Genomic DNA, 27,716 nt, shown 5'->3' with positions numbered 1-27,716 from the left:
ATAAAAAAATCATTTATTAATATTGTTTCAATGCTCTCTTGAGTCTTTAATCCATGCGCACAAGGCAACAACTAATAATTAGGTGAAGCTTTGTTTTCTGATAGTGTAAATTGTCTTCTCTTTAAATAAATTTGAAACATTCAAAATTCCATAAACCCAAAATTTTGAAGTAAACACATGAACCCAAAAAAAAAACGGATTTAACCTTTGTCTTAATATTTTTAATTTGGAATAATAAACATTTAATTTCCTATGTAGTTGTTGTCAAATGATGTGTCAACATCAAATATTATATAGAGTACACCTTTTCATTATCATAAGAAAGATTGAAATATTATTTTCTGCAAGATTTTATTGTTGACAGTTTGGAAAAAATGATTTGATCCATTTTTCCTTTGATAAAGATATATTTTGAGGACACGCCACGATGTGTTCGGGCTACCCCTCAACTTTGTCTGTGACGTGAAAATTTCCTTTTTCTTCTCCGTTTGATGAATCGAATACACCCGAGCAAATATTATGATACATCGAATACACCCGAGCAAATATTATGATACTACTATGTTCAAAAGTTAAAAAAAACTTTTGAAGATACCCCTGAATTGTTCTTCTAGATCCGCCAGTTCTTTGTTATCTGATACGAAAATTAAACTATATATTAAGTCCAATGGGAATATAATACTTATTAAGAAATCACTCTCAATCAACCTAACTACAAAAGACTCATCGTTGAATGATTCAATTTTCCACACTAACACCACACACAAACATATTTCAAAGCCTATGAGGCCATAATTTACACATGTTTATGCGCAATTGGTTCTTGGTATTTCCTACTCTGCAAGAACAAGCCAACGTTGACAATAATCCATATGTTCTTGTAATACTTTTTCCACTTGATTAACTTAAAATATTCATCAATCAATTTAACTTTTCTAATATAATGTATCATATGATCAAGTCAATGGTTGGCACACTTGCTGCCATTTGGATATAAAATCTGCGTTCATTGATTCGTGTGGATTGTTTGCTGGCTGCATTACTCTAAACAATGAGTAGAAGAATCCGAAGATTCCTTGTATTAATCATATTCATACAAGTTTCTGTAACATCATCTCAGAAGAATAGCGATCGTGAGTTCACTTCTTTAATTGTTATTTCCGGTTTTATTGGGTACATTTGTTTTGTTAATTATTTATGGTTTTCATACTTGTATGGTGTAGGTGTTGCTTTGCAGGCTCTAAAGGATGCTTGGGAGGGCACACCAGATAGCTGGGACGATGGCTCGGACCCGTGTGGTGGTACTTGGGTTGGCATCACATGCACCAACTCGCGTGTGACATCGATGTGAGCATTTTGTTTTCACATTTCTTAAGTGTTTTACCAACAAAACTGTTTCGGTTTATATTTAAATTCGATCTCAGAATTTTGTCAGGCACGGGACTGAGCGGGGGGCTACCTGGAGACATTGGGGAGTTTACCGAATTAGCCGTCCTGTAAGTCCTTCGATTTTAAATTTGGTTTTAGATAGGTGGCCGGCCTGTATTCATTAGCAGAATACTGGGCAATTGCGATTGTAAAATGATCGCAAAATTAGCAACAACCAAGACGCGGTCATATGGGAGATTTTGCACTAATAAAAACGAATCACAGTTCGATCGAAAAATTATAAAAGATAATCTATCAAAATTTAATTATGAATAACATTCATTTAAAGTAAAATAAACTTTATATTTCTGTCGCAAAACTGTCACAAATGTGACGACAGGCTATCTGTGGTCGAAAAACAGTAGCAAAATATGAAAATTAGAATTTGATTATTGGTAGTGTTGGTCACGTCTCCAGTAATTTTATAATTGTTTATGTGTGTAGGGATCTATCTTACAATAAAGGTTTGAGAGGATCAATTACTCCAGCACTTGGGAAATTGTTGAAATTAACAAACTTGTAAGCATATATTATTTACTATATAATTTATATGACAATGTTGACCAGTTCCTTATGAATTTGGTTATATTTCTTCACCAATACATAAAAAATGACATTTTAGCTACCAAGAATGATGAATGTGTCAAACTATTCAAACATTGTATAAGGTTTACTTTTAAAACGACAAATTAAACATCTTAAATTCTATTTAAGTTCATTTTCCATAGAAAAAAATTAAACTTGGATGAAAAAAGTGTTTCAAATCAACGTTAAATCTAAACAAAAAATGAATCGTTTTCACCCGTTGCAAGTAAACTCTTAATACATCTGAAAACAATAAAGAACAATACATCATATATGATGAAGACAAGAACATTAATTTTGGTCTAATAAACTAACGATCGATCTTGTTTTTCAGAATCCTCGTTGGTTGCAATTTCAACGGTCAAATTCCAGACACCATCGGAAATCTTGAAAGGCTTAGATATCTGTAAGAAATTTCCTATACGTGTTACCAAAAATAGGATATTAATGGAATGGACACCAGTAATTTAGTCTAACATTTGGTCATTGTAAAACTGTATTTCAAACACGGCCTAGTACCTATCATATGTATTTTTCGGGTAATTATCGTGGGGTATCAGATATGCCCATTAGTTTGTGAAATATTACTTGAGACTTCTAAGTAAATTTCTTACTATTAAGGGGAAAGTGAATACGGTGCTGTCATATACCTGAGCTTAGAAGCAAAACCCTCAAATTTTAGTCGTTTTGATTTAAAACCATAAAATATAAACAAAACACACTTGTTTATTCATTCATTTTTCCAAAATTTAGCTACTGCTCATCTTTCTCAAAATCAATCTAAAGAGTTACTCTTTCTTTGATGCATCGCACAATTTTTTCCTTACTTTGTGTCAATTTAATCACTTCATGAAAATTTAAGGGTTCCATTTACAATTACCCACCTGTAACATTATATTCAACATAGTAGATGCAAAACTGTAGTAGTTACATCGCGGAAGTGTTGAACAGATAAATCATTATAACAATTGGACCAAGAAGATGGAGCTTTGGCAAGAATATAAATATTACAACAATTATCATTCTATGGAGATAAGTTAGGAAATAGAGATAGTTGATTGATTTTTTCTTTAATCAAAACTACGTAGTTTTGAGTGTTTAAGCTTAGGTGTATGACAACACCGTATTCACTTTGCCCCTTAGGTTAATGAAGAATCATTAATGTGAGGATCACTATATTTTACCGGATATGTAATATGTCTGTTATTAACATCAAACTAATAAATTATATAAAAATTCTACTTAAACAAAAGATGGGCAGAATTAAAATTTATTCATACATGTCACGCACTTAATGATCTGTTGTTTAGGTCTTTGAATTCCAACGGCTTTACCGGATCCATTCCAGCTTCCCTTGGAAAGCTTAAGAATCTCTACTGGCTGGATCTCTCTGCCAACCAACTCACCGGACCTTTGCCAATTTCAGATGGGACGGAGCCTGGTCTAGATATGTTAACTCATGCAAAACACTTGTATGTTTATGTTCTTCATTTTATAGTATGTAAACCTTCTTATATAACATATGTTCACTTACACATATTTGTTTCATTATATATATCCAGTCACTTTGGAGACAATCAGCTTTCTGGTGAAATCCCACCTGGGCTCTTCAACTCAAACTTAACACTTTATCATTTGTATGTTTGATTTAGTGAATGATTGATCATAACTATATAAGTAAATATACACACTAATGATCAACATATATTAACTCTTAATTACCTGACCAGGTTATTTGAGAACAATGACTTTACGGGTAATATTCCGTCTACGCTTGGACTTGTGCAGTCGCTAGAGGTCATGTAAGTATCTTCTCAAATTCTAAGCAGTTCGCTACCCCGGCAACCGAAATTTTAGTTTTGTTTTTAATTTGGGTGATTTTTGAAATGAAACATGACAGCTTAATATATAAAAAATAATCTTATTATTTGATTCAAATTTTAACTAGGAATTGAATGTGTTGTTTCCAACCAGACGACTTGATCGGAACTCTTTGAGCGGTGACGTTCCTTCGAACATCAACAACCTTACCAATGTGACAGAGATGTAAATTAATACCACAACTTACTATTACTTTTATCATTCTAGTTTAAGAAAAATATATATGTATCTTTCCTAGGTACCTATCAAACAATCTATTGACTGGTGTTCTACCTAATCTTACCGGCATGACCCTCCTAAACTATCTGTAAGTATTGATGCGTAAATTAAGGTCTCGATGTGTCACATTATTGACACCTTAACCGAGATATAGTCTCAATTTCTTCAATGGGATTGCTTGCACATTTTCAGGGATTTAAGCAATAATAGTTTTTCCCAGACTGATATACCTTCATGGTTTTCAACTCTACAGTCTTTGACAACTATGTAAGTAAAGTGCTTCTAAATAGTCAAGATTTTATTTTATAATTGTAGGTGGTTTAGTAAATTAATAACAATATAGATTTTTAAACAAAGTAATTACAAAGAAATGTTAAGTTCTCTCTGTTAACAAGTTTGGTGAGTTCACTACCCACAACCTAGAAATTTAACATATTTCAGAAAAAAATGTTTTATAAAAAATTATTAATTTCATAGTTCATTTAACGTCTAAATTTGTTCATCTATCGCTGATATGTTTATAACGGGATGCTGTTATGGCAGTAAGATGCATTCCACAAACCTTGCTGGAGAGTTACCTGCAGCCTTGTTTAGCATTCCACAGTTACAATACGTGTATGTAAATCAGTTGGTTGATTATTAAAATCAATTATTTCCATTTGCTAAAACCTGTTAACTTGCTATGGTTGTTTCGACAGTGATTTAAGCAACAATCGGATTAATGGCTCCTTGGACATTAGCTTGAATCCTAGCAGACAACTTGAACTTGTTGATCTTCGAACCAACCGTATTTCTGATTTCCGCCAACGAAGACAATCATATACCATGGGCTTACTGTAAGTTTTAAGTTTTTCCTATAACGTTGCATGATTTTAGATTGAATATGGAGTTTTGAAAAACTGAAACGAATGCGTGTGAGTATAGATGTGAATGTCTAAACCTCCGAAAGTGATTTTTAGATAATTTGTATGGACAACAAAATACTTGATGAGTTTTCCATGAATATAACCAAGATCATGACTGAAATTTTCTGACTTGATATATATTTAGTCGTATATTTTTAATTTTTGTATATTCGACTAAAATGATATAAAATGACAACTGCAGACTACTTGATAATCCAGTATGTACGGAATCAGACGCAGCAGATCAGAAGTATTGTCAACTTCCAACAAAAACTACTACCGCATATTCGACCCAATTTAACAATTGCACACCCCCTTCATGTGGTTCAGACCTTGTTGCTAGTCCAAACTGTCAATGCGCATATCCATTCACCGGCTTGTTTTCATTCAAAGCTCCTTCCTTCTCCTCATTGACAAATGCAACCATTTATGACTCGCTTATTAAGTTATTAATGTCATTCTTTCATAATGCCACACTCCCTGTAGATTCAGTTTCGTTGTCGAATCCAAGCAGAAATTTGGAAGATTACCTTGTGATAAAACTTGCAGTTTTCCCATCTGGCCAACAAAGTTTCAACAAGACAGGAGTTATTGGCGTTGCATTTGCGCTTAGCAATCAAACATTCAAGCCTGCAAAGGCTGATTTCAATACCTACACCTTCAATGCGGACATCTATAAGTACTTTTCAGGTAAATGTGCGCTTTCTTTATTCTGGAAAATGATTTAAGGTATAGGTTGGTGATCATTGAATGATAGTGTGCTATTTTTACAGATGCAGGACCCGGAGGAGCAAAAAGCAAAACATCTAATACTGGAATTATCATAGGATCAGTTGTTGGTGGTTGTGTGCTTGTGGTGTTACTAGTACTTGCAGGAATGTATGCAGTTCGTCAAAAAGGACGTGCTGAAAGAGCCGCACAACAGAGCCACCCTTTCGGTAAGTATATTCCTAATCATTTCATTTCGAAAGGAAATATCGAATAATGTTTGCAACGGGTTATAATGCTTTATCTTGAATGGTTAAATGTGTACAATAGAAATTAGTTTAAAAACAAACACATCTAATATAGGTTAACTGGGTAGAAACATACATAAAACAGGTTAAACGGGTAATAATGTTGGAATAATTTGATTTGGGATAAAAGAAAATAGGAAGATCGATTTTGTGAAGATAAATATTAGAAATGAAAATAAAGATGAAGAGTTTCAATAAATAGATTAGTTTGATTTTGAATTAGTTTGTTTAGTGTTTATTGTTTTAATTTGTTTTATTGGTTAAACAGTCTCAGGGTTACACTAGGATTAATTTAAGGCTTAGAATAGATACAGGGTATGCAATCAGTTTGTGTTCAACGGGGTGGTAATTAAGATATTTTTGTTCTGGCTTAAATCGAAAATGAAATTACAAACCCAAAAAATTTTAGAAATATAGAAATGGGCTCCAAAAATGATTGTGTTTGTCTAACCTTGGTGAAAATTGCAGCACTCTGGGATCCGACCAGTGAAAGTGGTGCTGTTCCTCAGTTAAAAGGGGCAAAATCCTTCACCTTCGACGAACTTAAGAAATACACGGGCAATTTTTCTGACAATAGTCAGATAGGAGCAGGTGGATACGGAAATGTAAGTTTTTTTTATATAATAAGAGTGTTGTGTGCATATGTAATTTTCAACTTGATTTTCATGTTAATGATTGGAGAATATTGTATAGGTATATAAAGGAAGTCTTCCAAATGGTCAGCTAATTGCCATCAAAAGAGCTCGACAGGGATCAACACAGGGTGGGCTTGAGTTCAAAACTGAACTCGAGCTTCTTTCACGAGTTCATCACAAGAATGTTGTGGGACTCATTGGTTTCTGTTTTGATCAGGGTGAACAAATGTTGGTTTATGAGTATATCGTGAACGGGACACTCAAGGATAGTCTTTCAGGTACTCAAATATGACATAGTGACAACCAAGTTGTGTTACTAAAATTTCCTAGGAAGTGATAATTCATATTTTATTGTGACACAAACCTTGTGCAGTATAAATGTTTGGGCTTTGTTACAACTGTATATGTCACACTAGGCTTAGAAACTATTTGGAACATTCGCTATATATATGTTTCAAGATGTTTTATATGTTCAGGGAGATCGGGCATTAGGTTGGATTGGATGCGAAGGCTGAAAATAGCACTCGGAGCAGCTAGAGGGTTGCAATATTTACATGATCTTGCTGATCCGCCTATCATACATAGGGATATTAAAACCAATAATATCTTACTAGACCAAAGATTAGTTGCAAAAGTTTCTGATTTTGGCCTATCAAAGCCATTATATGATGCTAATAGGACTCATGTAACCACTCAAGTCAAAGGGACCATGGTTAGTAACTCTTTTTAGCTTGTTTTCTTTCTAATCGTTTCCTTTTTGTTTATACGTTTGACTCGTGAAAGCTAATAATAAAGCAATAAGCCCGTTCTCAAGTAAGCGTGTACTGATTTGTAACCATATTATGAATATAGGGATACATGGATCCCGAGTATTACATGACTCAACAACTCACAGAAAAGAGTGACGTTTATAGCTTTGGAGTCGTAATGTTGGAGCTAATAACGGCAAGAAACCCAATCGAGAAAGGAAAATACATCGTGAGGGAAGTGAAACAAGTGATGGACAAGAATAAAGAACTATACAATCTATACGATGTCCTTGACCCGACCATTGGTTTGAGCAACCAACTTAAAGGTTTAGAGAAGTTTGTGGATTTATCGCTGAGGTGTGTCGAAGAGAGGGGAACTCAAAGACCATCAATGGGTGAAATCGTGAAAGAGCTGGAGAGCATTATGACATTCGTAGGTCTTAACCCCGGCAGTGAACCATCAACTTCTGCAAGTTATGAAGCCACCGACAAGGACTTCAACCATCCTTATAGTAACGACAGCCTGTTTGCTTATAGTGGAGGTTTTCTGTCCCCAAAGTTCCATCCAAAGTAAGGGCCATAAAGTACATGAAAATGTTTGTATTAGTACATGTAGCCGAGTATATTTTGTTTGTTGTATGTAAGTTTGGAGTTGTAGTAAAGTAAAAAAATATGAGATGTTTAAAATACAAAATTTGTGTAAATACAATAAAACAATTGTTGTTAAATACAAAATTTGTGTACTATATGGCTCGTGTTCAAGACTGTTGGACCTATATAATGACTGATTTAATAAGAGACTACATTTATAAAAAATGAGGAGAGGGTACATTTGGCACAACCCAAATTTTATAATCTTATAAAACGCGACACTGGTTTAAAAGTTAAAACAACATGGGGAAGAACCATTCGCAAATTTCGTAACTTTTTACTTAATTCACTATACATAATTTCCAACTGAATTGGAAGCATAAACTCCAACGGCCACCAGCGCTACAGCCACAACAGCCGCCACCACCATTCTCATCTTCGTCACCACCTTTTTGTCCTCACTCATCCCTCTCAAAGCTCGATTTAATTACATGTGGCCATATGTTCTTTCATTGCTAGTGGCAACTAAAGTTGAAGAACTGAGCTTTGTTGAATCTGCATCTTGTTTTTTCTGTTTTCATGGGCTCTTGGGTGGTGGTGGTGGTGGGTGGATTAATGATCTTGTGAGGCATGGTAATGGTGAGGATACCGCCCTCGTATTTGGCACGAACTTTGCTCATTTCACAAGTTTCAGGAACTTTAAAATCTTCATGAAACCAATGCCATTTATTTCCAGGAACAAGACGTTCCCCGCGAACTCGAAGAATGTTTGGATTTTCTGTTGTAACCTTCATAAATTTCTTGGGGAATCCTAGAAAAACAAATGGAGTCGGATCACTGAAAACATTGGTTGTAAGTATCAAATGATGGTCCTTGATAAAATTGAAGTTTAATGACTAAATTGAAAAAAAAAATTCTAACAATTTTAATTTAAGTAAAACAAGAATATTTACCAGGTAGATAAACAAGAAGAATGTCATGATGATCTTCTGGTCTCCATTCATAAATAGGCTTGAACTTTTCATAAACACGGCCCGCAATTGCTAGACGTGGCTGGACGGGATTAGCTCCATTAACTCTCGGTCTCGTTGTCATTTCGGGCAATCAACGTTTGGATCCTAGATATTTACTGGAACATAAGTTTATATGTATGAACAGTGCTATTGGCAGTAGTGATTTTAACATATGTTTATATGCATGGATTTGTTGAGAGATTAATTAAAATTGAGGTTACCTTTCTAACAGGTTTGCTTGGATTATCTTCGAGGTGATGATAAACTTCAAAAAAAAAATAAAAATAAAAAATACATGGACTCATCCTTTTCTTTCGCATCAAGGAAGCTAATTCCATAACTATTTCTTGGTTTGTCTTTAATTTGTTAGTTAATGATCTTTTTCAGTATTTTAAAGCAGATATTATGTTAAAACTCGTTTAATTAAATGGTTAAGGACTGTTTTCCAGTAACATACTTGCAAGCTAGGATTTTGTAGCTTTTTAACTTGTTGTTTTGAAGTTTTATGATCGTTAACATATATGCATGCTATTCGCTACAATGAATGTATCAGTTTTGTATATCCTTGGGAATATTATTCATATATCAATGGACTAACTAAGGAACTGGTATAGAACCATGTATATTAGAACCGTCAAAGTGTGTTATCTTACAAACGATTTCCAGTTCTCAGTTTTTGCATTAAACGATTCCCAGTTCTGGGTAAAACCGACGATTCAAGATGTTGAACCGAATAACCGGAATATTCTTTAATTCTTTAAATAATTAAATAACTAAATCTTGGTTTTATCTATGACGATTGAAGATTGGTTATTTTAACAGTTCATTTGACCTTATTTGAATGCTTTTATTAAAATTTCTTTTTATGGATTAAAATCTTTAATTGTTGCCGCTTTTAATTTGGATGCTTTGAACTTAATTTGAATATTGCAACTTTTTTTTTAATTAATTTAATTTAATATTTTTAATGTTGCAATTTGTAAAGTTTGTACAACCCATTTGTTAATATCGACGGAGCTGGTTTTAGCCCATAACCTATTAGGCTTTGTATGGTGGGCGTGGGTTAGGGGCGAAATGGGGCGAGGAAGGGCGCAACCCCCCCCCCCCCATATGTGGGTGATTTGGGGCGGGGGCGGGGTTTAATTGTCGCCGGCGATGTGTGATAAATAATAATATTATATAAATATTACCGTTTGTCAACGGTCAAATATAAAAAAAATATATTTAATTTAAACAATATATATATAAACATACACCATTCTTCTCCATTTTATACACAAATCATACCCAAATTCTTACAAAAAATTAACAAAATGAATCCTAGAAACAACCCGAACCAACCGAACTACCAATTCCCTGGTTTCGGTCAAACGTATGGTTCGCAATCGAGCCAACCGAACTACCAATTCCCTGGTTTCGGTCAAACGTATGGTTCGCAATCGAGCCAACCGAACTTACAATGGAACCCGATGAACCCGAACCAACCGAGCTATCCGTTTCAATTTTCTGACCCGGACTTAAACATGTACGCCAACTATCTCAGCCCCCAAAGCACAATGCCGACGTTCGGGTCTACACCACCGGAGTCGGAGCCGGTGACGGTGCCGGAGACGCAAACGACTCGGGCCTCCGGTTCAAGCAAAAAGGCGACCCGTAAACACAAAAAGAAACAACCAGGGGAGCCGATGGCGTAACGTGATCCATACAAGTATTGGAGCGAGGAGGAGGAGGTGGCTCTCACAAGGGCTTGGATAGTCATTTCGGAGGATCCCAACGTCGGTAGGTTTTTTAATATTAAGTATTTATTGAAAATGTATTTAGTGTTTATTAAAATGTATACTAATTTTGACAAATAATTTTAATTTGTAACTAACTTTCAAGCCACCGGGGTGTTTTGGAAGAAAGTATTTGAAGCTTGGCTCGCGATAACCGGTAAACCCGAAGACTACTGGGGAAAAGAAGCGGTTCAAGCCCATTGGAAGGGGCTTAACGCCGATTGTCAAAAATCTGCCGGGATAATTAACCGGTTTCAGGGGTCCGGCTGGGCGTAGCGGGCATAACGACGTCGACATTATAAGTCAAGCCTTGAGCGACTTTCGAGCTCAGGGTCACACTGTTGAGCGGCTCGGGAAACCGTTCAAGTATTTGAGTTGTTGGGAAAAGCTACGTGGTTGCTCGAAATGGAAAGGGGCACCAAACGTTCCGGCCGCCCGACGAGCCGGCTCATCCCGGCCTTCAAAAAGGTCGAAGACATCGTCGTCGACAAATCCAAGCACACCAAACACACCCTCCGATGCTCGTAGCTTCTTCCTGGACGACACGGTCAATTTAGCCGACGATGTTGATATAGCCGACGACGAAAAGGTAGAGGAGTTGCCTCGACGACGAAAAGATTGAGAAAAAATAAGGGGGAAGGTTCGTCGTCAACACGATTCAATACGGAGCCCGTTGAAATAAACGAGTTGGTGGATCGTTTGGAAACAAATGCCACCGTAATAGGAAACGACCTTCGAGCATCCAACAAACAACAAGAAAAGCTGAACCAGACGTTGGAATTACGTCAAATGAAAGACGACTATGAATCCCTCAAAGCGGAGGGATTTCACGAGGAAGCCACATTATTGTTTCAACGACGACGTAAAAAAATGCGCGAATATTACGGATATTAGTTTCATTTTTTTATTTATCTTTTTTTTAATTTTTTTTATTATGTTTTTTTATATTTTTAGTTACATATTTTTTTTAGTTATGTATTTTTTTTGTATTTCTTTTTAATTTTAATGCATTTTTATTTAATTATTTAAATAAATTGGTTTTTATTTAATTAGTTTAATTATAAAATGAAAATAATAAAAAAAAACTGTGGGCCTAACTTGTAGTCCCTACACTGTTACACCCCAAAACAAATTTCCACTCATTGCTGACTGGACGCCACGTGTCACAATTCGTCCCTATTTGTAGCTCCTCCACTACACATAGCCTTAATGATAACTAATTTTGTGGTTTTGAAACGGAACCGACTTACTATAAATAGGGCCAGGTTATGATTTTATTTTTCAATCATTTCGGTTTCGGTCCGGTTTTAACATTTGCAAAAGCATAAGTCTATCATTCTCTAGCCCACCATAACAAATTACAATATTCATAATTACACATTTCCATATTTCCATTCAGGTTGTCAATTTAGAAAAAAAATAAAGAAAATCAACATAACTAATTAGAGAAAATCAAGGGGCAGGTAACGTTGTACAAATCTTCAAAACCGATAGAAAAAGAAAAATATAAATCCTGTCCACACTTTCCTCACAAATAACAAGCCACGATTCCAATTATATTCTTCAAATCAATCATTCCTAGTTCCTACTCCTCAAAATCGGTTTATATGAAAACAGATATTTGCAATCAGATTAATCTGAAGCCAGGATATTGTAATTATACTCCTTACAAGACTGGATTGAGTTAACTTTCTCTTTAAAGAGAGATTCCAAATATGTCATTTCAAAACTTAGAAGTACATTTTCACGGTCTCTTAAATATCTAAAAGTCCTGAGTTCGAGTCCTTGGAAGTAAAGACATTTGCCTCTTAAATATCTAAAAGTCTTGAGTTCGAGTCTTTGGAAGTAAAGAAATTTGCAGTTAAAGAAATAATAATCGAAAACTTTTTGATTAGGTTATATTAATGTAATTTAAATTTGAAATTGATGAATTAAATGTGGGATTAAATGTCAATTAATGTTAAGTTGATGCCAAAAATGAAGTTGTATTACTTCGGTGTACCATATAATGAAGTTTGGAAGCCATAGTCCATGAAGGGTCAATATTATATGCATTGCTAACTGCTAAGTAGCAGTTTTTTACCGGTTAAGGTCGGGTAAAAATGCAAAAAAAGGTAAAGACATTTTTTTTTTCAGCCACCACATTCGTATTTCTTAAATTTATTTATTTAGACTAGAGCTCATTTAAAGCCCCACCCAATTCAAGCTTTAGCAAGCCAGTCTTGACCATTCACGAATGATTTGACTTGCTTGCACTATTAAGACAATGAAACCAACATTTAAATATACTTCAACGTATTCATTCTTGCACTTATTGGAATCGACCACTTTCAAACTTTTATATATTGCAGCTACACTATAGTTTTTCAATATATATGTAAGTTATTCAACTTCGAAAAAAGAACACGTTTTTGGTCACCTGTTTAAAAAAGATTCCTAAAGCTTAAAAGTGATTGGAAATCGGCTGTAATAAATAAAATAACAAGAAATAGTTATAAATACAAATTAATAATAACGAAATTGACATGTTAATAAATTAATATACTCCGTAGATGCTTTCAATGTTAATAAATAAAATAATAATACTAATATTTATATATATTTAATAAGAAATAATTATGAAATGGATATGTTAATATAGTATATCAACTATGACTGAGTACCGACTATCTGAGTTATTTTTAAATTGTACTTCAGATTGTCTCTCATTAACATTTTCATAAACTCCCATATAAGTATGTTGTAATTTATAATTAAAAAAATATCTAAAAACCATTACATGTGGGTATCTTACTAATCTATTAAATCAATATAATTCCTCCACATGTCATTCTACCAGGTTGTCCACATAGGCCTTCAACTCATCATGTTTCCATTCTCATAGTGTCTATTATGCTGTCACATGTCATTCACCGCACACAAAAAAAACTTATTTAAACCTTAAGATTTTTCCACCATAATCATTTAATCTCTCTCTCTCTTCTCTATCTCTCTCTCTGCTTACTAACTCCACCATTTTCTATATTCTGGTAATGTAGATCGAGATTAATCATTTTCCGGTAAGGTTATATATTATACTCTACTGGCCAACAATGTTATATGATTTTCCGGCAATGTTATATCTTTTTCCGGCAACATTATATTTTCTTCCAGATATTATAGATCTAATATTTTTATCTTTATTTTCATTGTTAACTGGTTTTTTTAAATCAATTTAGGTTCTAAATAAAAAACGACGATGAAGCTAATATTTCTTATTTACGTTTTTCCGGTAAGCACTGCCGGTAAGTTTTTCCAGTTATGCGTTATACCTATAACAATAATTGTTTTATATTTGTTTGAAGTTTTATATTTTCGTGTTTTTTTTTTGTTTTACATGTTATTCTAGATTCTAGATGATAATTCGGTTCATCCATCGACGGTATCATTATTTCGTTTTTTTGGTAAGCTACATTTAAATTATGCGGTTATAAATTATAATTATAATCTTCCATAATATCAATGTTCTAACAAAACTTTCTTATTTCAGGTTATTTACCCGATTGATTTACTGAAGATTTCATTTTACTTTGTTAATCAAAATCGGAGATACCATGGTTATTATCATTATTTGTTATTTTTCGGTAATACATTCAAATTTTCTGGTTAGAAATTAAATATCAAATGCTCAATAATATCAACATTAATATTCTACTTTATAATTTCAGGTCAACGCTCAGATTGATACAAGATCATTTCTCTTTAAATTCAACAAAAAATTCCAAGATACCATGGTCATTCTCACAATTTTGTTTTTCCGGTAACACCTTTAAAATTTTCCGGTTATCAATTATAATTCAAAAATCCATAATATCAATATTAATTTTCGATTTTATTATTTCAGGTTATTGTCCGACTCATATAATATAATTTCACGGATCGAGCATGACTTTATAAGATGTATTTTTTTATATATTGATGTATATTTACTTTTTTTGAATATTCATGTATATTCAATTTTATAAATTTTAGTTAATTATAAATATTCATGTATATCAGAGATACCTTGATGTATATTTTTTCTCCGGCGCGTTAATAAATGACTCAATTAAGTATCTCATTAATACAATTTAATTAGTTTGACTTTCCTAATTTGTTAAAATAACCTAATTAACATGAATATTGTAACTTATTTGATTGATTGATTTGTTAGATGAGATTGAGATTTATAGATGATCAGATTCAAATTCAAATTCAAATAAGTTATGATGGTCAAACTCATATTTATAGTACTTTGTTAGTACCATTTATAATATAATTATTGTATTTCAAGTCAAATTCCACCCAAGTCAAATTTAATCAATCTTAACGAATTATAAATTAATTTAAATCATTTCACCCAAGTCAAATTTAATATGAGTTTGCCGTAATTATATATAGTTTTTTATATCATAACAACTTAATTTGAAAATAATTAGACATAATTTACATAATAATAAGTTCTCTAAAATTAATGGTTCATAATCGATACATAATAATAAGTTGACTAATTTATATTTTACATAAGTAAGTAAATGAAAATCTCGAATTTGTCTATGGTATTTCTCTACATTTTTGGTATATGATTTAAATTTGAATTTCTTATTAATGTCTATAATAATTGTTTGACTAACATTTACATGGAATATATATTAACAGGTTTCCTATTTAAATCGTATTTTTATTTGGAATATATATGTTTGACTAACATATTAATGTCCTGTTTATACTTTCCGACATTTTTGTATATCTAACTGTTTTTCCAATATTATATTTATGTGAACAAAAAATTATAATTCAGATTATGTTAAATTTACAAATTATTAAAATTATAGTTTACAAGTAAGCTATTATTTATATTTTTGTTACAAAATTACAACTTAGCGTTCATACTATTACAAATTCAAATTTTGTTCTAAATATTTTAAAAGTACTACTTCCTAAAATAAATTCACGAAACAGAATAAGATTTCAACATCTATTATGCAATGTAAATCAAATTTTGCATATAATTTAACCTTTAATTTATAAGTAATGATCCATAATAATGATTTGACTAACATTTAAATGGAATATATATTCTCTTTACAATAATAACTTATATACATTTAAATTTTGATTATAGTGTTATGGATGGTATTTGACTAAGTTTATTAATATTCAAATGTTACTCATTATTAAATATGTTATTATGGTATATTTAATTTGTATATTATTGTTTTATTATATTTTCAGGTGGTGAAGTAAAATGATTTTCTTTTGATAGAATGTTTGAATAAGTTGATAGTGGTTTAATATGAAAGAACATGTTTACGTCTTTTGTTGATGTTTTTTGGTTGTTCGATATACATTAACTTATTGTAACTTTTAACTTTTAATATCTAGACAATGTAAATGGTTAACGTTTTGGTCCAAAAGTTTGAAGAATTTTTGTGTTGCTTGAATTTGTTGTTTAAATTTATTATGTTTATTGATATGTTTTTTCACCCATGTATAACATGGGCTATACTCTAGTTTTTATTAAAATTTTAAAAACCCGTTACACATGTATCATTTTTTATAGTATTTGGTGAGCTTTATAACTCTTCAGCTCACATGTTGTTTTCTAGTTTATGAATAAATTAAAACATTGAAAACATCTATTTAACGCGTTCAAAGTAAATCTCTATTTGAACTTTTATATCTTATTATTATATCTCTTTTCATTTATAATATTTTTATACTTACAAAACATATATTTAGAAAATAATTTAACATTTCTTATATAACTTACAATCAAGGGAGAAGCTTTATGGTGGCCATGCCGCATCTATCTTTTTGTTCAGTAATATAAATTTATTTATTTTTGTTCAAAAACTTTTACACATAGTGTTAGTTTACCCATTTCACCTAAAAATTTGAGCACGACCCCTGTTAATGAACTTTTAATACGTATTAATTAAGTCTAGTTTCTCTATGTTTTGGTCCAAGATTCGCAACATCTTACAATTCATCATATACTGTTTCAAAATTCATTTTTTTAATACTCCAATGTTATACTAACGTACATTTAATAATTTAAAAGTCTTTTGACCGAAAAGGTTTACAAAGTGGTATGAAACCAACTATTTATTAACAAAACACAAACATCACACCTTTGCTCCTTCTCCATCTCTCTTCACCAACAATGCCTTCCAAATCACATAAAACCTTCAGGCCATTATTATGCCGATTATCCAAAACCGACACCGTCCAACCGATCAAACTCCCCGGTCCTTCAACCGATCCTTCCTCACCGAAACTCACTTGCATCGGCCAAATGAAAAAGAAGTCAACCTCCACCACCAACCACCACTTCCTCACCGGAAACTTAACAGATCCCATCAACTCCAGACCCTCCGTGCACTCCAAACGCTACCTACTGTTCTCGGGTAAAAACCTAATCTCTCCAGCCATTGAAACTGCTACTACTATCAAGCAATCAAACAGTAAATGTGTTACTGCTACAAACAGAAGCAAGAGCTGTAAAGGTAGAGGAAGAACACCGATTATTAGATCAAATAGATATTATACGAATAGTAGTGATGATCATGATATTATGAGAGTCGTGGTGGATGAAATCCTGGATCCGCCATTGCCCGTGGTGAAATGTGGCAGGAGAGGTCAAGAAGTGAGCGTGAATTTATGTAAGAGACGTGGAATTGAAATGAAAATGCTACAGATTCAGCAGGTTAATCAAAATATTAACGTTAACAATGGATGATTAAAAACTTGTATCAAATTATTATTTGTTTTGTATTTTCACGTGTTCATGTATGTAAAGTTTAGAACATGGGGTGTGGTTGTTACTACTAAAATTGTTTCCTTGTGTTACTTTTTTTCTTTCTACACTTGATGGGTGTTTGAACATGTGGAAACAAAGCTATCAAATAATTATATAGTTATTATGACTAATATGATTCTTACAAGAGAAAGTCATACTTTTTTGTATATATGCTTATTAACTTTTAGCTATGTGTCCCTAAGGATGTTGTTTGGAGTGTATAGGCAAATGCAATTTTTGATACTGTTATGATCAGTAAATTAATAATGTTCGAGATGGAATTTTGTGAAACGCGATTAGTAGGATCAGGAAGAGGGTGCTGAGGTGGACGGGAACACGGTCCCCTCATCGGTACCGATCCAAATTGGACATCTCGAATTGTTTTCGTAAACTCACTCCGTCCTCCCTAAAATAGATCAAGTTATTTGTGTCCAACTTATGAACACACACTATTTTGTGGTCATGTGCAATTTAGTAGCATTTAAAAAGTTTCTCACACTTTTTCTCAAACAATCCACATCGATCTAGAAGTTACATTTAATATTCATACTGTCATTTACTTTTACATGAAGGGAACTCGGTAACATGCCAAATTTTTAAATGTGGACACACACACAACATAAGGACGATCACTTAGACACAACAACAACAAAAAGTTGATCTAAATAGCAATAGAATTTGGTCAGAATCGGTTCGGCTTATTACAATATCTGCGTGGTATATACCTTACTCAAGATCGTAATGGTTGTCATTTCGACACAACAAAAAAAAAACAATTTGATTTGTTATGGTACCAGCACTGTACCGACATCAACGAAAATTGGGACAAAAGTGAAACAACGTGAAACGAAGAACGAACCAAAATCTAGACACAAATAAAAGAACATGGACCAAACCTACACATCAAGTAAGTTTACTGTAGACTTTAGATTTCCAATTTTATATAGGTAGAGGTTACCCTTGCGCGTTGCATCGAACGAAGGTTCAAACAAACATACTTTATAATCGAACAAACAAAAAGAGGAAAGTATCACAACTCATGAGTTAAATTATATATACATACATAGATCGCAATCATTTATTCAAATACACTCCATAGCAACTTGCTTTGATTTGAAGCTACTGGTCGACAATAGATGATGGTGATGTTGTGTAATATGATCATTAATGGATAAAGGGAGAGAATATATCATTGACTACATTCGTTGTACGTATGAGAATGTTTGTCATAATAGTGTTTTACTATTTACTATTTTTAACATCTTTTAAAAAGGTATTGGATCATTTCAGAAGTTTTTTTACATTGAGAAGTGCGAGAAGTGAAGGTGTAACTCCATTAATCCCTAATTTCACTCTCTTTCTTATGTGTAGGTGCGTTATGTAGGTGCATATGCATGTGTGTAGGTACGTATGTTTGTATATGTGTACGTATGTTTGTATATGTGTATGTATGTTTGTATGTGTGTAGGTACATAGGTTTGAATGTAGCTCGGTACATTTATATGTTTGAAGGTAGGTTTAAATGTGTAATTAAGACATAAATACAACCAACATACATATATGTATGTAACATCATATGAAAGAGAGTGAAATTAAGGATTAATGGAGTTATTCCTTCACTTCTCGCTGTAATATCACTTCTCGCAAGATCCACCCCCTTTTAAAAATCTTTACATTTGTATATTTATTAAATAGGGTAATAAAATGTTATATGTTGTTATATTATACAAAATAACGAAGCAAGTGAGGCCTAGCTATATAATGACAATAGTTACATTACTAAACAAATGAGTATCATCGATGATAAAAATCTGCCAGGAATCATCAAATCAACGACAAATCACTAATGGATTTTCCAAAAATTATTTAAAACATTTATTAAACGTCTTTATCTCAAAAAGTCGCCAGCTTAATACGAAGGTATCTTCGATGACCAAACTACCGGACTTTATATCTTGTGACTTCTATTTAGATTACTGATATTCTCACAACGGCCAGGACTCTCAACTAACCAGTTTGTTGCTTTCTTTTTCAAGCTACACATATGTGTGTGTTAAATTTGCATGAAAATACTAACAAGAAAATGGTGGAGCCGTCAAGAACGCGAGTCCCAAACAATGCCAAGATCAACCGACAACACGTCTCATTATCGTTTTCCAAACCCCTCTGCACCCCCCCCCCCCCCCCCCAACAAAAAAAAAAAAAAAAACTCCTTATTTTTTCTGTCTCTTGTGTTTGGAGTCCACTTGTTTAGTGAACCACTACCATATTTGGTCTATTAACAAAGTGGGCTCTTGGTGTGTATGCCCACAATTACACCCCAACACTTGCAAATGCACTTGTGATTAGATAACACACAACGAGGTTCGTCACTCGCCAAACCTCCTTAATTATTCTATATCCCCGGTGTAGATCATGTAGGTGCTGAAATTGGTGCTAGATTTAAGACATAAGAAACTTGACATTGAAGTCCAACTGCTTGTTTAAGGTTAGAATCTTTACCATGACAAAGAAAAAGATTTAGTGCAACCATTAGATATTCTGATGACCCGTATAACAAGGCTAGAGACCAAATCCGAAAGGCCCCAAAACAATCAATGGCGAAGGATAGTGAGGGCTAGAGGTGTACAAACTGGTTTCAAAACTGAAAATAAGTTTTTCACCCAACAAAAGTCATAATCAGTTTATGTTCGGGTTAAAACGGTTTCTTGACCAGGTCACGATCAGTTTTAATTTGGTTTTTGGCCGGTTATGGTCGGTTAACTTGTTAAAAACTTGTTTTGGTCGAGAGAATTACAAACCGCTTTGAACCTACGATTTCTACATAATCGGTTCCAAACCCGTTTTTCTGCCCAGGGCCAATGGTGTCCCCCTCCCTCTCTTGTTTTTTTTTTTTGCACAATATCGTAAATTTATCTGGTTTTAACCGATAATTTGATCCCGACACCATCATTTTATATTTATTCAATATATTTTGAGTTCGTCGTCCCTAGAATAACGTCCTCGTCCAACCTACAAAACCACAACAACTCCCAACAATTATTAAGGTTACAATTTACCCAAAATAGCATTATAGTAATATTATCCATTTTATGTGGTCATCAACTCTATACGTACACACCATCACAATCTATCTTGTCTTTTGGATAACATGCTCAAACACACTCATCATCCATTCAACACCACCCATCTCCTTAACCAACTCAACCATGGGCGCCACGGCCGCCACCACCGGCCTCCTTACCGCCCCGTACATCACCCACCACCGCCGGAATGTACCACCAACACCACCAACCCATTACTCCATTTCCCATCCAAAGCCCATAACTTTATCAGTAGGTAGAAATCTTGATATTATCTGCAAAGCCACTGAGGTGTCGTCGTCCGGTGTTACTGAAGACCAACGAAACTGGGTTCCGGTGGTGCCGTTGTCGGCGCTGCCGAAAGGTGAACGGAGAGTGATCATACAGGATGGTGAGACGATTCTGCTGTTGTGGTATAAAGATGAGGTGTTTGCGATTGAGAATAGGTCTCCGGCTGAGGGTGCGTATAGTGAAGGATTGATCAATGCTAAACTCACGCAGGTTTGATTAATTGTTGTTCTAATTCTGGAGATTATATTATTAAGTTCAATGTGATTATCAATTTGACTATTTCGATTGATTTTTTTAGGCTTTAAACGAACTGAACGATTGGTGAACCGTTTGGCAGGAAGTTCGTTTATGATCGAATAAACTAATGAAAATGAACAAGTTTTGTTTTCATTTGGTTGAAGGAATGACATGAACATAGGTCTTGTTTATGTTCTTGAGCGTTCGTTCATATAAATTTGTTTATGTTCGTTAAACGAACGTTCATTCAAGTTTGTTAGTAATTTATATTATTTAGGTCTATTACAATTTTATTGTTAATTTATTGACTTTTGAAGCTCAACACATCGTTGTTCACATTTACTTTTAAATGCTTTAGCTGAGATAAGTTCATAATAGGTTCAATTATGTTCGCTCATTTGTTTATCTTTGTGAACTTTTCATTTGTATTGTTAACAAACGAACATGTTCATTTCATAATAAACGACCATGAACAACGAAACCTGTGCGTTTAAGTGCTCGTGTGCTCGTATTCCATTGTTTGTTCTGTTTAGGTTAAACGAACGCACACAAACATGCTCTGTTTGTGTTCGTTTGCAAACCTAGAATTTCTCCTTAAAAATTAAAATGTGGAGTAGGAGATTTTAATCAAGGGTCTAATCTATCTGTGATCGGTGGCACGTGTCCTCTGTGATTGGTGGAAATTATTTATTAAATAAATAGAAAAGTCAAACGTCTATTTTTGTAATTTGAAAAATGAAGTTTCTTTTCTTAATGTTCTTGGTCAGACTAGATACTTTAGTGACTTCGCTTTTAATTTGTATAAGGTTTTACGAGCCGTATAGCTTCTTAAACAACACAAGTGTCACATCACTCAGTTTGAGTAATATAGGGAAACCATGAACACATGTGTAATTATGACTGACTTTAGGAATATTATGCAGGACGGGTGTATCGTGTGTCCATCAACCGATAGCACATTTGAATTGCGAAACGGGTCGATCAAAGACTGGTTTCCAAAGAATCCTGTTTTAAGAGTGTTGACACCCGCTTTGAGGAGTTTATTTGTTTATCCGGTGAAAATTGATGGTGAAAACATCTACATAAGTATGGGACGATCTGCACCGTCTGATGCATCTGCAGAGATCGTGTTTAGTGGAATGTCTAAACCTGGTATAACCGCCACTGATGTCAACGTTGATGAGGTAATAAGTTCATTAATATCAGAAATTGTTAGGCTAACGTAACGTTAATTTGAACAGTGGCACATGCACTAAAAACCAGGTTTAAGTAGAAACCTAGTGGGAGTTATAAAGTGAGGGGGTTATGCAGTTATAACATTATGTATTACATTCAAATTAATCAGTACAAGTGCTTATGTAGTTTTTTTTATATTTAAATTTGGTATGAGTTTTCTTGTAATAACTTCTTATATGCATACTGTCAACGAGCCGAGTTTGACTATGCTCGAGCTCGGCTCGTTTAACGTATTGGAGCTCGAGCTTGAGCTCGGCGCGTTTAACATACTGGAGCTTAAGCTCCGACTCGTGTCGAGCTCTAGTTTTAAAGCTTGAGCTTGGTTTGGAAGTGGTTTTTTAAGCTTGAATTCAGCTCGGGCTTGGCTCGTTTATTTTTATTAATCAATTTTATAATTACTTTTTATATATATTTAATTATAAGTTTCATGTATAAAATTATATATACTATTTAGTTATTTTTATCATAATTTTTATTGATAATTATAAATTATAATTATTATATTAATATATATTTAATATATTAAATAAAAATTATATAAGTAATAGGCTTGTTTAGGCTCACAGGCTTTCGAGCTTGATAAGTAAAGCTCCTGCTTTTGCTTGCTTATTAAATAAGTTTATTTTTAGGCTCAAGCTTAGGTTTCGGCTCCTATAAACTGGGCTCGATTCGAGCTTTTAGCGAGCCCGTTTTGTGTAGATGGGTTTGGCTAACTTTGATCCTAAATAATTGGAAAATTAAAATCATAATTGAAAACAGTCTGATTGTTGCGAGTTCACAAAAACATGCACAGATTTGGCGGGTTGGGTAATGAATCAAAACAGCTAGTATTTTAGCGGGTCAAACCTTGTCGGGTCAACTGTCAACAAACAAAACATTTTTTCGTTTTTGATTTTTCTAAATTTAATAATTTATAGACTATTAATCTTTTAACGACTATATTGTTACGAGAATAACCTAATTTTTGAAATGAAACGGTAACTTGATTTTCTAGGGATTTTGAATAAATTCAGCTAAATGTTTTGTAATTTTGTTCTTTGGTTTTCTATGTGTTAGGTGAGAATGGTGGTTGATGAGGTGGGGTCGGGAGGATTCGGGTTCACGAGAAGCAACGAATTGATTAACGGGAAGGCGGCTATAATCGGGTTCCTGTTGCTGTTAGATTTTGAACTGTTGACTGGTAAAGGGATCTTGAAGGGAACAGGCTTCTTGGATTTTCTTTATTCTGCTACCAATGCCTTCAACTAGATGTTCTTCAACTTACATCTTCATTGTTGTCCTTTCTTTTTTTCTTTTTCGGGTTTCTGACAGTTTTACCGAGCTTCTGAAATTGTATATGTAACCAATGTATATGTTATTACAAATTTGTGTATTTAAGATGATGTTTATTGGAAGAAGTTACACCAAAGTAGTCTGCAAACTCCCAACTGTTATTTTCTTCGAATAATTAGTTGTTAAGCGCGTGACAATCTATTGAGTTTTACGCTATAAAACGAGTATTAATATGTTGGCGGGTTGACCCCAATCGAGACATAAACCTAAACAGCGAACGCAATTAGAATAGAGCAAACAATAAATTTTATTATAAGAAACAACTCAAACCATCATTCATTATTAAAAAAGCATTCTTAAAAACATCATTAACAACATAAACAAATTGAAAATGCAGATGTGCCTGCCCTTATCATTCAACAAGCTGGATTCGAGGCGCAGTGGAGTGTGGGACTGCTGTATGCACAACTGCATGTCGATGTGGTGGCGTAGGGGCTTCTAAAAGAGGTCTTCCTGTACCAACAAAAGAAGTCGCCCTTGTACCTTGAGGTGATAGAAGCAAGCGGAATGTCCACGTCAGCACGTCGGGTGCAAACACCTTGTACAATAGAAACACGTTGTACCAGTTCGGGAATTTCACGTGTGCACTGCCTCGTACTGCCGATGATACAATTATCTTTGCAAACTATACAACCGGGCCATCCGAAGCTTGTAACTTGGTGTCATAATTCATAAAGAAGAAACAGTGTAAGTATGGTTTCAAAAAGGTCAATATTGAAATCTTAGCGAAACGCAAATAGAACAACATAAGAGGTTGTATACATTATAACAACACTTTTAAGACCTTTATAACCTATTAATTTTTTATATGTTTTTTCCTTAATTGACTCGTTTGACATAATAAAAACTTAAATCAAGTCGGGAATTTAATATTAGTCTAAAATAGACGTAAAAGAGATGGTAAAATGGACAGGTTAAATTGCATGTCAAAACGAGTAGCTTTTATGTAGGTGTTAGGATGATTCGGTACGCCAAAATGTGACTATTTTTATAAACAATTAGTGTATCGATTACAATTACACACAAAGCATATTATTTAATAATAATATAGGTGGATTTGAGTTAAAATAAGGCGACACTCTACTCATTCGGCACCATTATTTTTTGATGATCTTTTTTATGTAACTGGACCGAAATTGTCACCTCCACTTTCAAGACTCCTAAATGGATTGTTAACCGTAACACGCATGTCACATTTGCTAGCATTGTGAAGAGAAAAATGGAATTGTTAAAACTTACTTCTCTTTCTTCCTTCCACTGCATCTCTGCGCCTTCTTCTAGCATGAATTTCCCACGGGTCATCTCGGTTCCAATCCAACCATGTGTAGCAATTGTGATACCGACTTCACCGTTCAATTCCAACCTCAACGTCTCATAGAAGTTAACTAAAGCAGCTTTGGCTGCCTGGCAAACAAAACATTGGTAAAAACATTATTGAAGAAAATACTAGAATATTAATATAGATCTACTGAGCAAGAAAATAAAGTTGATGTCATGGAATTTCGCAAACAAATTCTTTGTAGAAGTAGTTATTTTGTGTCTATGACTCTATGTTTTAAGGTCAAATGCATAACCTATTGTAAACTTGTGAAACTGGTTTAAAGTTACCTAAAGTATATTCCTAAATTCGATTAATAACCTTTTGTAATCATAGTTCAGAAACTACTTATTTACGATAATAAATCTTGGTCAAAAATTATTTCAGGTCAACCAGTTTTGACCTGTATAACTTTTTAAATTATTTCGGGTCCACCCGTTTTGACATGTATAAAAAATTCTAAAAACTAATTAACCGCTTTGACGGGTACCCAACCCTAACCCTCCAATCTACCTCCCATTGTAGATCTAAATGCACTCACTGAATATAAGCTCATCCTAGGAAGAGGTAGCCAATTCTCGACAGCAGCATTAACTACAATCCGACCACGACTTTGTTTTAGGTAAGGTAGAGCCACATAAGTAGGATATACGTTCCCCCAAAAATTGATATCCTGAAATTCAGCAAAAGGAAATGGTACAAAAATCATACATTACGATTTACAAGTCCTAAAGCCCTTTTTGAGTATGAGTTATACCATCAACATAGGGAAAACCGATGCATCGTTTGCTTCCTCAAAGTAGAAGGTATGCCCTAAGCTCGTCGTGTTTACTAGATGATCGACTGCAAAAAGAAATGGAACACACAATGATTAGAAATGATAATATGCTAAATGTGACAACATTATATTTTCACACAAATGCAATTTAGTAATTGATGTTTTCGGTGAGAATACGAGGTTCATATCGCATTCAAAGCTCAAAAGTAAATTATTCGTATACATAAGGAATTTATTCCAATTCTATTTCACTACGATATTCTTATTCTTGAATTGCATCTTCAAGAATTTAATGAACCAAACGGGTTATTGATTAAACAGGTTATTATCGGGTTGACTTGTGTTATCGATTAAACGGGTTGGTGGGTTGACTGTTTAACTAAAACGGGTTAACTAAATTAACCCGAACATGATCTGTCCCGTTTAATTAAATACTACAAGCCGATCATTTTCGTTTAACCAAATTACCTCTCCCAAACACACTGATGGTCTCGTTGATGAACCTCCTGCAGTCTTCTTCTTTAACAACATCCGCAGCCATTATCAACACATTCGGTGCACCAAACCGTCTAGCATTCTCACTGATCCAACGCAACCTTTGATCTCTCCGAGCCACTAGCACGAGATTCGCTCTTTTCTTCGCATATTCATACGCAATTTGCTAACAACATTCAAAACCAAAAACATTAATAAATATTGAAATTACCAACATGACCAGTTGATTGATAATATCCGAAAGAGTAGACCAACCTCGCCGATACCAGAAGAAGCACCGGTGATAACAACAACTTTGTTGTCGATATCTTCATCGAAGAACATATGGTAAACGCTCTCACACGTGTTGATGAAAGTGAGTGTCGGCCATGAGAAGGCTAAAAGTACCAGAGTTGCTGGCGGTACAATCCAGTTAAGGACGGAGTTGATTGTATCCATCATTGTTGTAATATGTCCAGAAAGCAGAGGGAGAAGATGAGATTAATTAATGAAGCGGCGAGTAAGGACGAAGAGTAAAGGGTTTCTGCTACTACTGTTACTCGTGGTCGTGGTGGTGGTGGTGAGTTGTCGTCATGCAGGTGAGGAACACGTGTTTCTTTCGTAGGTTGTTGTTTATGATGGATGGTATGATGCATGGTGCCACATGGATCGCCACCAAGACATTATGGTTCGACTAGATGAGACAAATCGTGATGGTTGATTTTAGTGTATACATTTTTAATTTTTTTAAGTATGTGATCTTTAGCTATTCATAAGCCAAGTCAAGTCCAGCCAAGTCAAGTAACTCAGTTTAGAAAAATTGACTCGGTTCGGTTTAACTTGGTCAGATTGTTACAACTTAGAATAAAAGTAAAAGTAATTGAATAACATCGAATAATAATTAAGAGTCGTTTTAAAAAGTTGAACGTATTTTGCTTTGTGTTCAAAGGTGAAGTTAATTTAAATGAGTCAAATGAGCGTGCCAACTGTGGCTCAAGCTTGACTTGTTTATAAAATCGAGTTAATTTCAAGTGAGTCTTTTTCAAACTTACTACAAACAAACTTCGAATCATGAGTTGTTTAAACCTTAAACAGACATAATGTATGGCTTAAAGTTTGTAACATATGTACCGTATTTATTAATATCAAAATATTAAAAGTTAATGAAAATAATTGTTTATATATAAAAAGTATACATTAACGAAATCTATAGGTTTGTGAATAGTCGGGTTAGGGTTATATACGGATCGATAAATTAGAATTTGGTTTGAGAAACCTAAACCAAACTATTTTCAACTGAATATTGTTTTTTACATTATAATGAAATATTTAAATATTCACTATCATTTT

The 27,716-nt window shown here is 33.8% G+C and overlaps 4 protein-coding genes and 1 pseudogene across 8 annotated transcripts; 3 read left to right on the top strand and 2 right to left on the bottom strand.

The window, feature by feature from the left end:
• Positions 1 to 591: 591 nt before the first annotated feature.
• LOC143579168 (leucine-rich repeat receptor protein kinase HPCA1-like) lies at positions 592 to 8,171 on the top strand. 4 transcript variants are annotated; one of them, XM_077062552.1, is made up of 19 exons: positions 594 to 1,133; positions 1,224 to 1,347; positions 1,425 to 1,496; positions 1,873 to 1,947; positions 2,348 to 2,419; positions 3,324 to 3,485; positions 3,576 to 3,650; positions 3,744 to 3,815; positions 3,988 to 4,059; positions 4,133 to 4,201; positions 4,306 to 4,380; positions 4,657 to 4,728; positions 4,812 to 4,949; positions 5,221 to 5,708; positions 5,792 to 5,956; positions 6,503 to 6,639; positions 6,728 to 6,947; positions 7,146 to 7,381; positions 7,522 to 8,171. In XM_077062552.1, exons 1-19 carry the CDS (start codon positions 1,052 to 1,054, stop codon positions 7,990 to 7,992), a joined length of 2,877 nt encoding a protein of 958 aa, XP_076918667.1. In that variant the 5' UTR covers positions 594 to 1,051; the 3' UTR covers positions 7,993 to 8,171. The 4 variants fall into 4 exon arrangements, with proteins under 4 accessions (XP_076918664.1, XP_076918665.1, XP_076918667.1 ...); XM_077062550.1 differs by having other exon boundaries at positions 593 to 1,347; XM_077062551.1 differs by having other exon boundaries at positions 3,324 to 3,650.
• A 353-nt stretch (positions 8,172 to 8,524) lies between these two features.
• Positions 8,525 to 9,104, bottom strand: LOC143579186 (inactive protein RESTRICTED TEV MOVEMENT 2-like). The gene is made up of 2 exons (XM_077062569.1): positions 8,963 to 9,104; positions 8,525 to 8,820 (listed from the first exon to the last, which is right to left on the bottom strand). The coding sequence occupies exons 1-2, from the start codon at positions 9,102 to 9,104 to the stop codon at positions 8,525 to 8,527; spliced, it is 438 nt and encodes a 145-aa protein (XP_076918684.1).
• A 7,877-nt stretch (positions 9,105 to 16,981) lies between these two features.
• On the top strand, positions 16,982 to 17,557 carry LOC143579185 (uncharacterized). The gene has a single exon (XM_077062568.1). The coding sequence runs from the start codon at positions 16,982 to 16,984 to the stop codon at positions 17,555 to 17,557; it is 576 nt and encodes a 191-aa protein (XP_076918683.1).
• A 3,120-nt stretch (positions 17,558 to 20,677) lies between these two features.
• Positions 20,678 to 23,911, top strand: LOC143579167 (uncharacterized). Its single transcript, XM_077062548.1, has 3 exons — positions 20,678 to 21,201; positions 22,152 to 22,412; positions 23,521 to 23,911. Exons 1-3 carry the CDS (start codon positions 20,710 to 20,712, stop codon positions 23,710 to 23,712), a joined length of 945 nt encoding a protein of 314 aa, XP_076918663.1. The 5' UTR covers positions 20,678 to 20,709; the 3' UTR covers positions 23,713 to 23,911.
• Positions 23,912 to 24,021: 110 nt separating this feature from the next.
• On the bottom strand, positions 24,022 to 27,293 carry LOC143579166 (11-beta-hydroxysteroid dehydrogenase B-like; annotated as a pseudogene). The gene is made up of 6 exons (XR_013143409.1): positions 26,643 to 27,293; positions 26,361 to 26,553; positions 25,872 to 25,957; positions 25,656 to 25,787; positions 25,036 to 25,200; positions 24,022 to 24,451 (listed from the first exon to the last, which is right to left on the bottom strand). The product of XR_013143409.1 is annotated as an 11-beta-hydroxysteroid dehydrogenase B-like (transcript).
• Positions 27,294 to 27,716: the final 423 nt, after the last annotated feature.

This window comes from Bidens hawaiensis, unplaced genomic scaffold (assembly GCF_021521415.1).
Source record: "Bidens hawaiensis isolate Kalapana, Puna unplaced genomic scaffold, B.hawaiensis_p1.1 tig00029631_1, whole genome shotgun sequence".
Taxonomy (NCBI): domain Eukaryota; kingdom Viridiplantae; phylum Streptophyta; class Magnoliopsida; order Asterales; family Asteraceae; genus Bidens; species Bidens hawaiensis.
The sequence above is the reverse complement of the archived record's forward strand: the minus strand, read 5'-3'. Positions and strand labels throughout refer to the sequence as shown.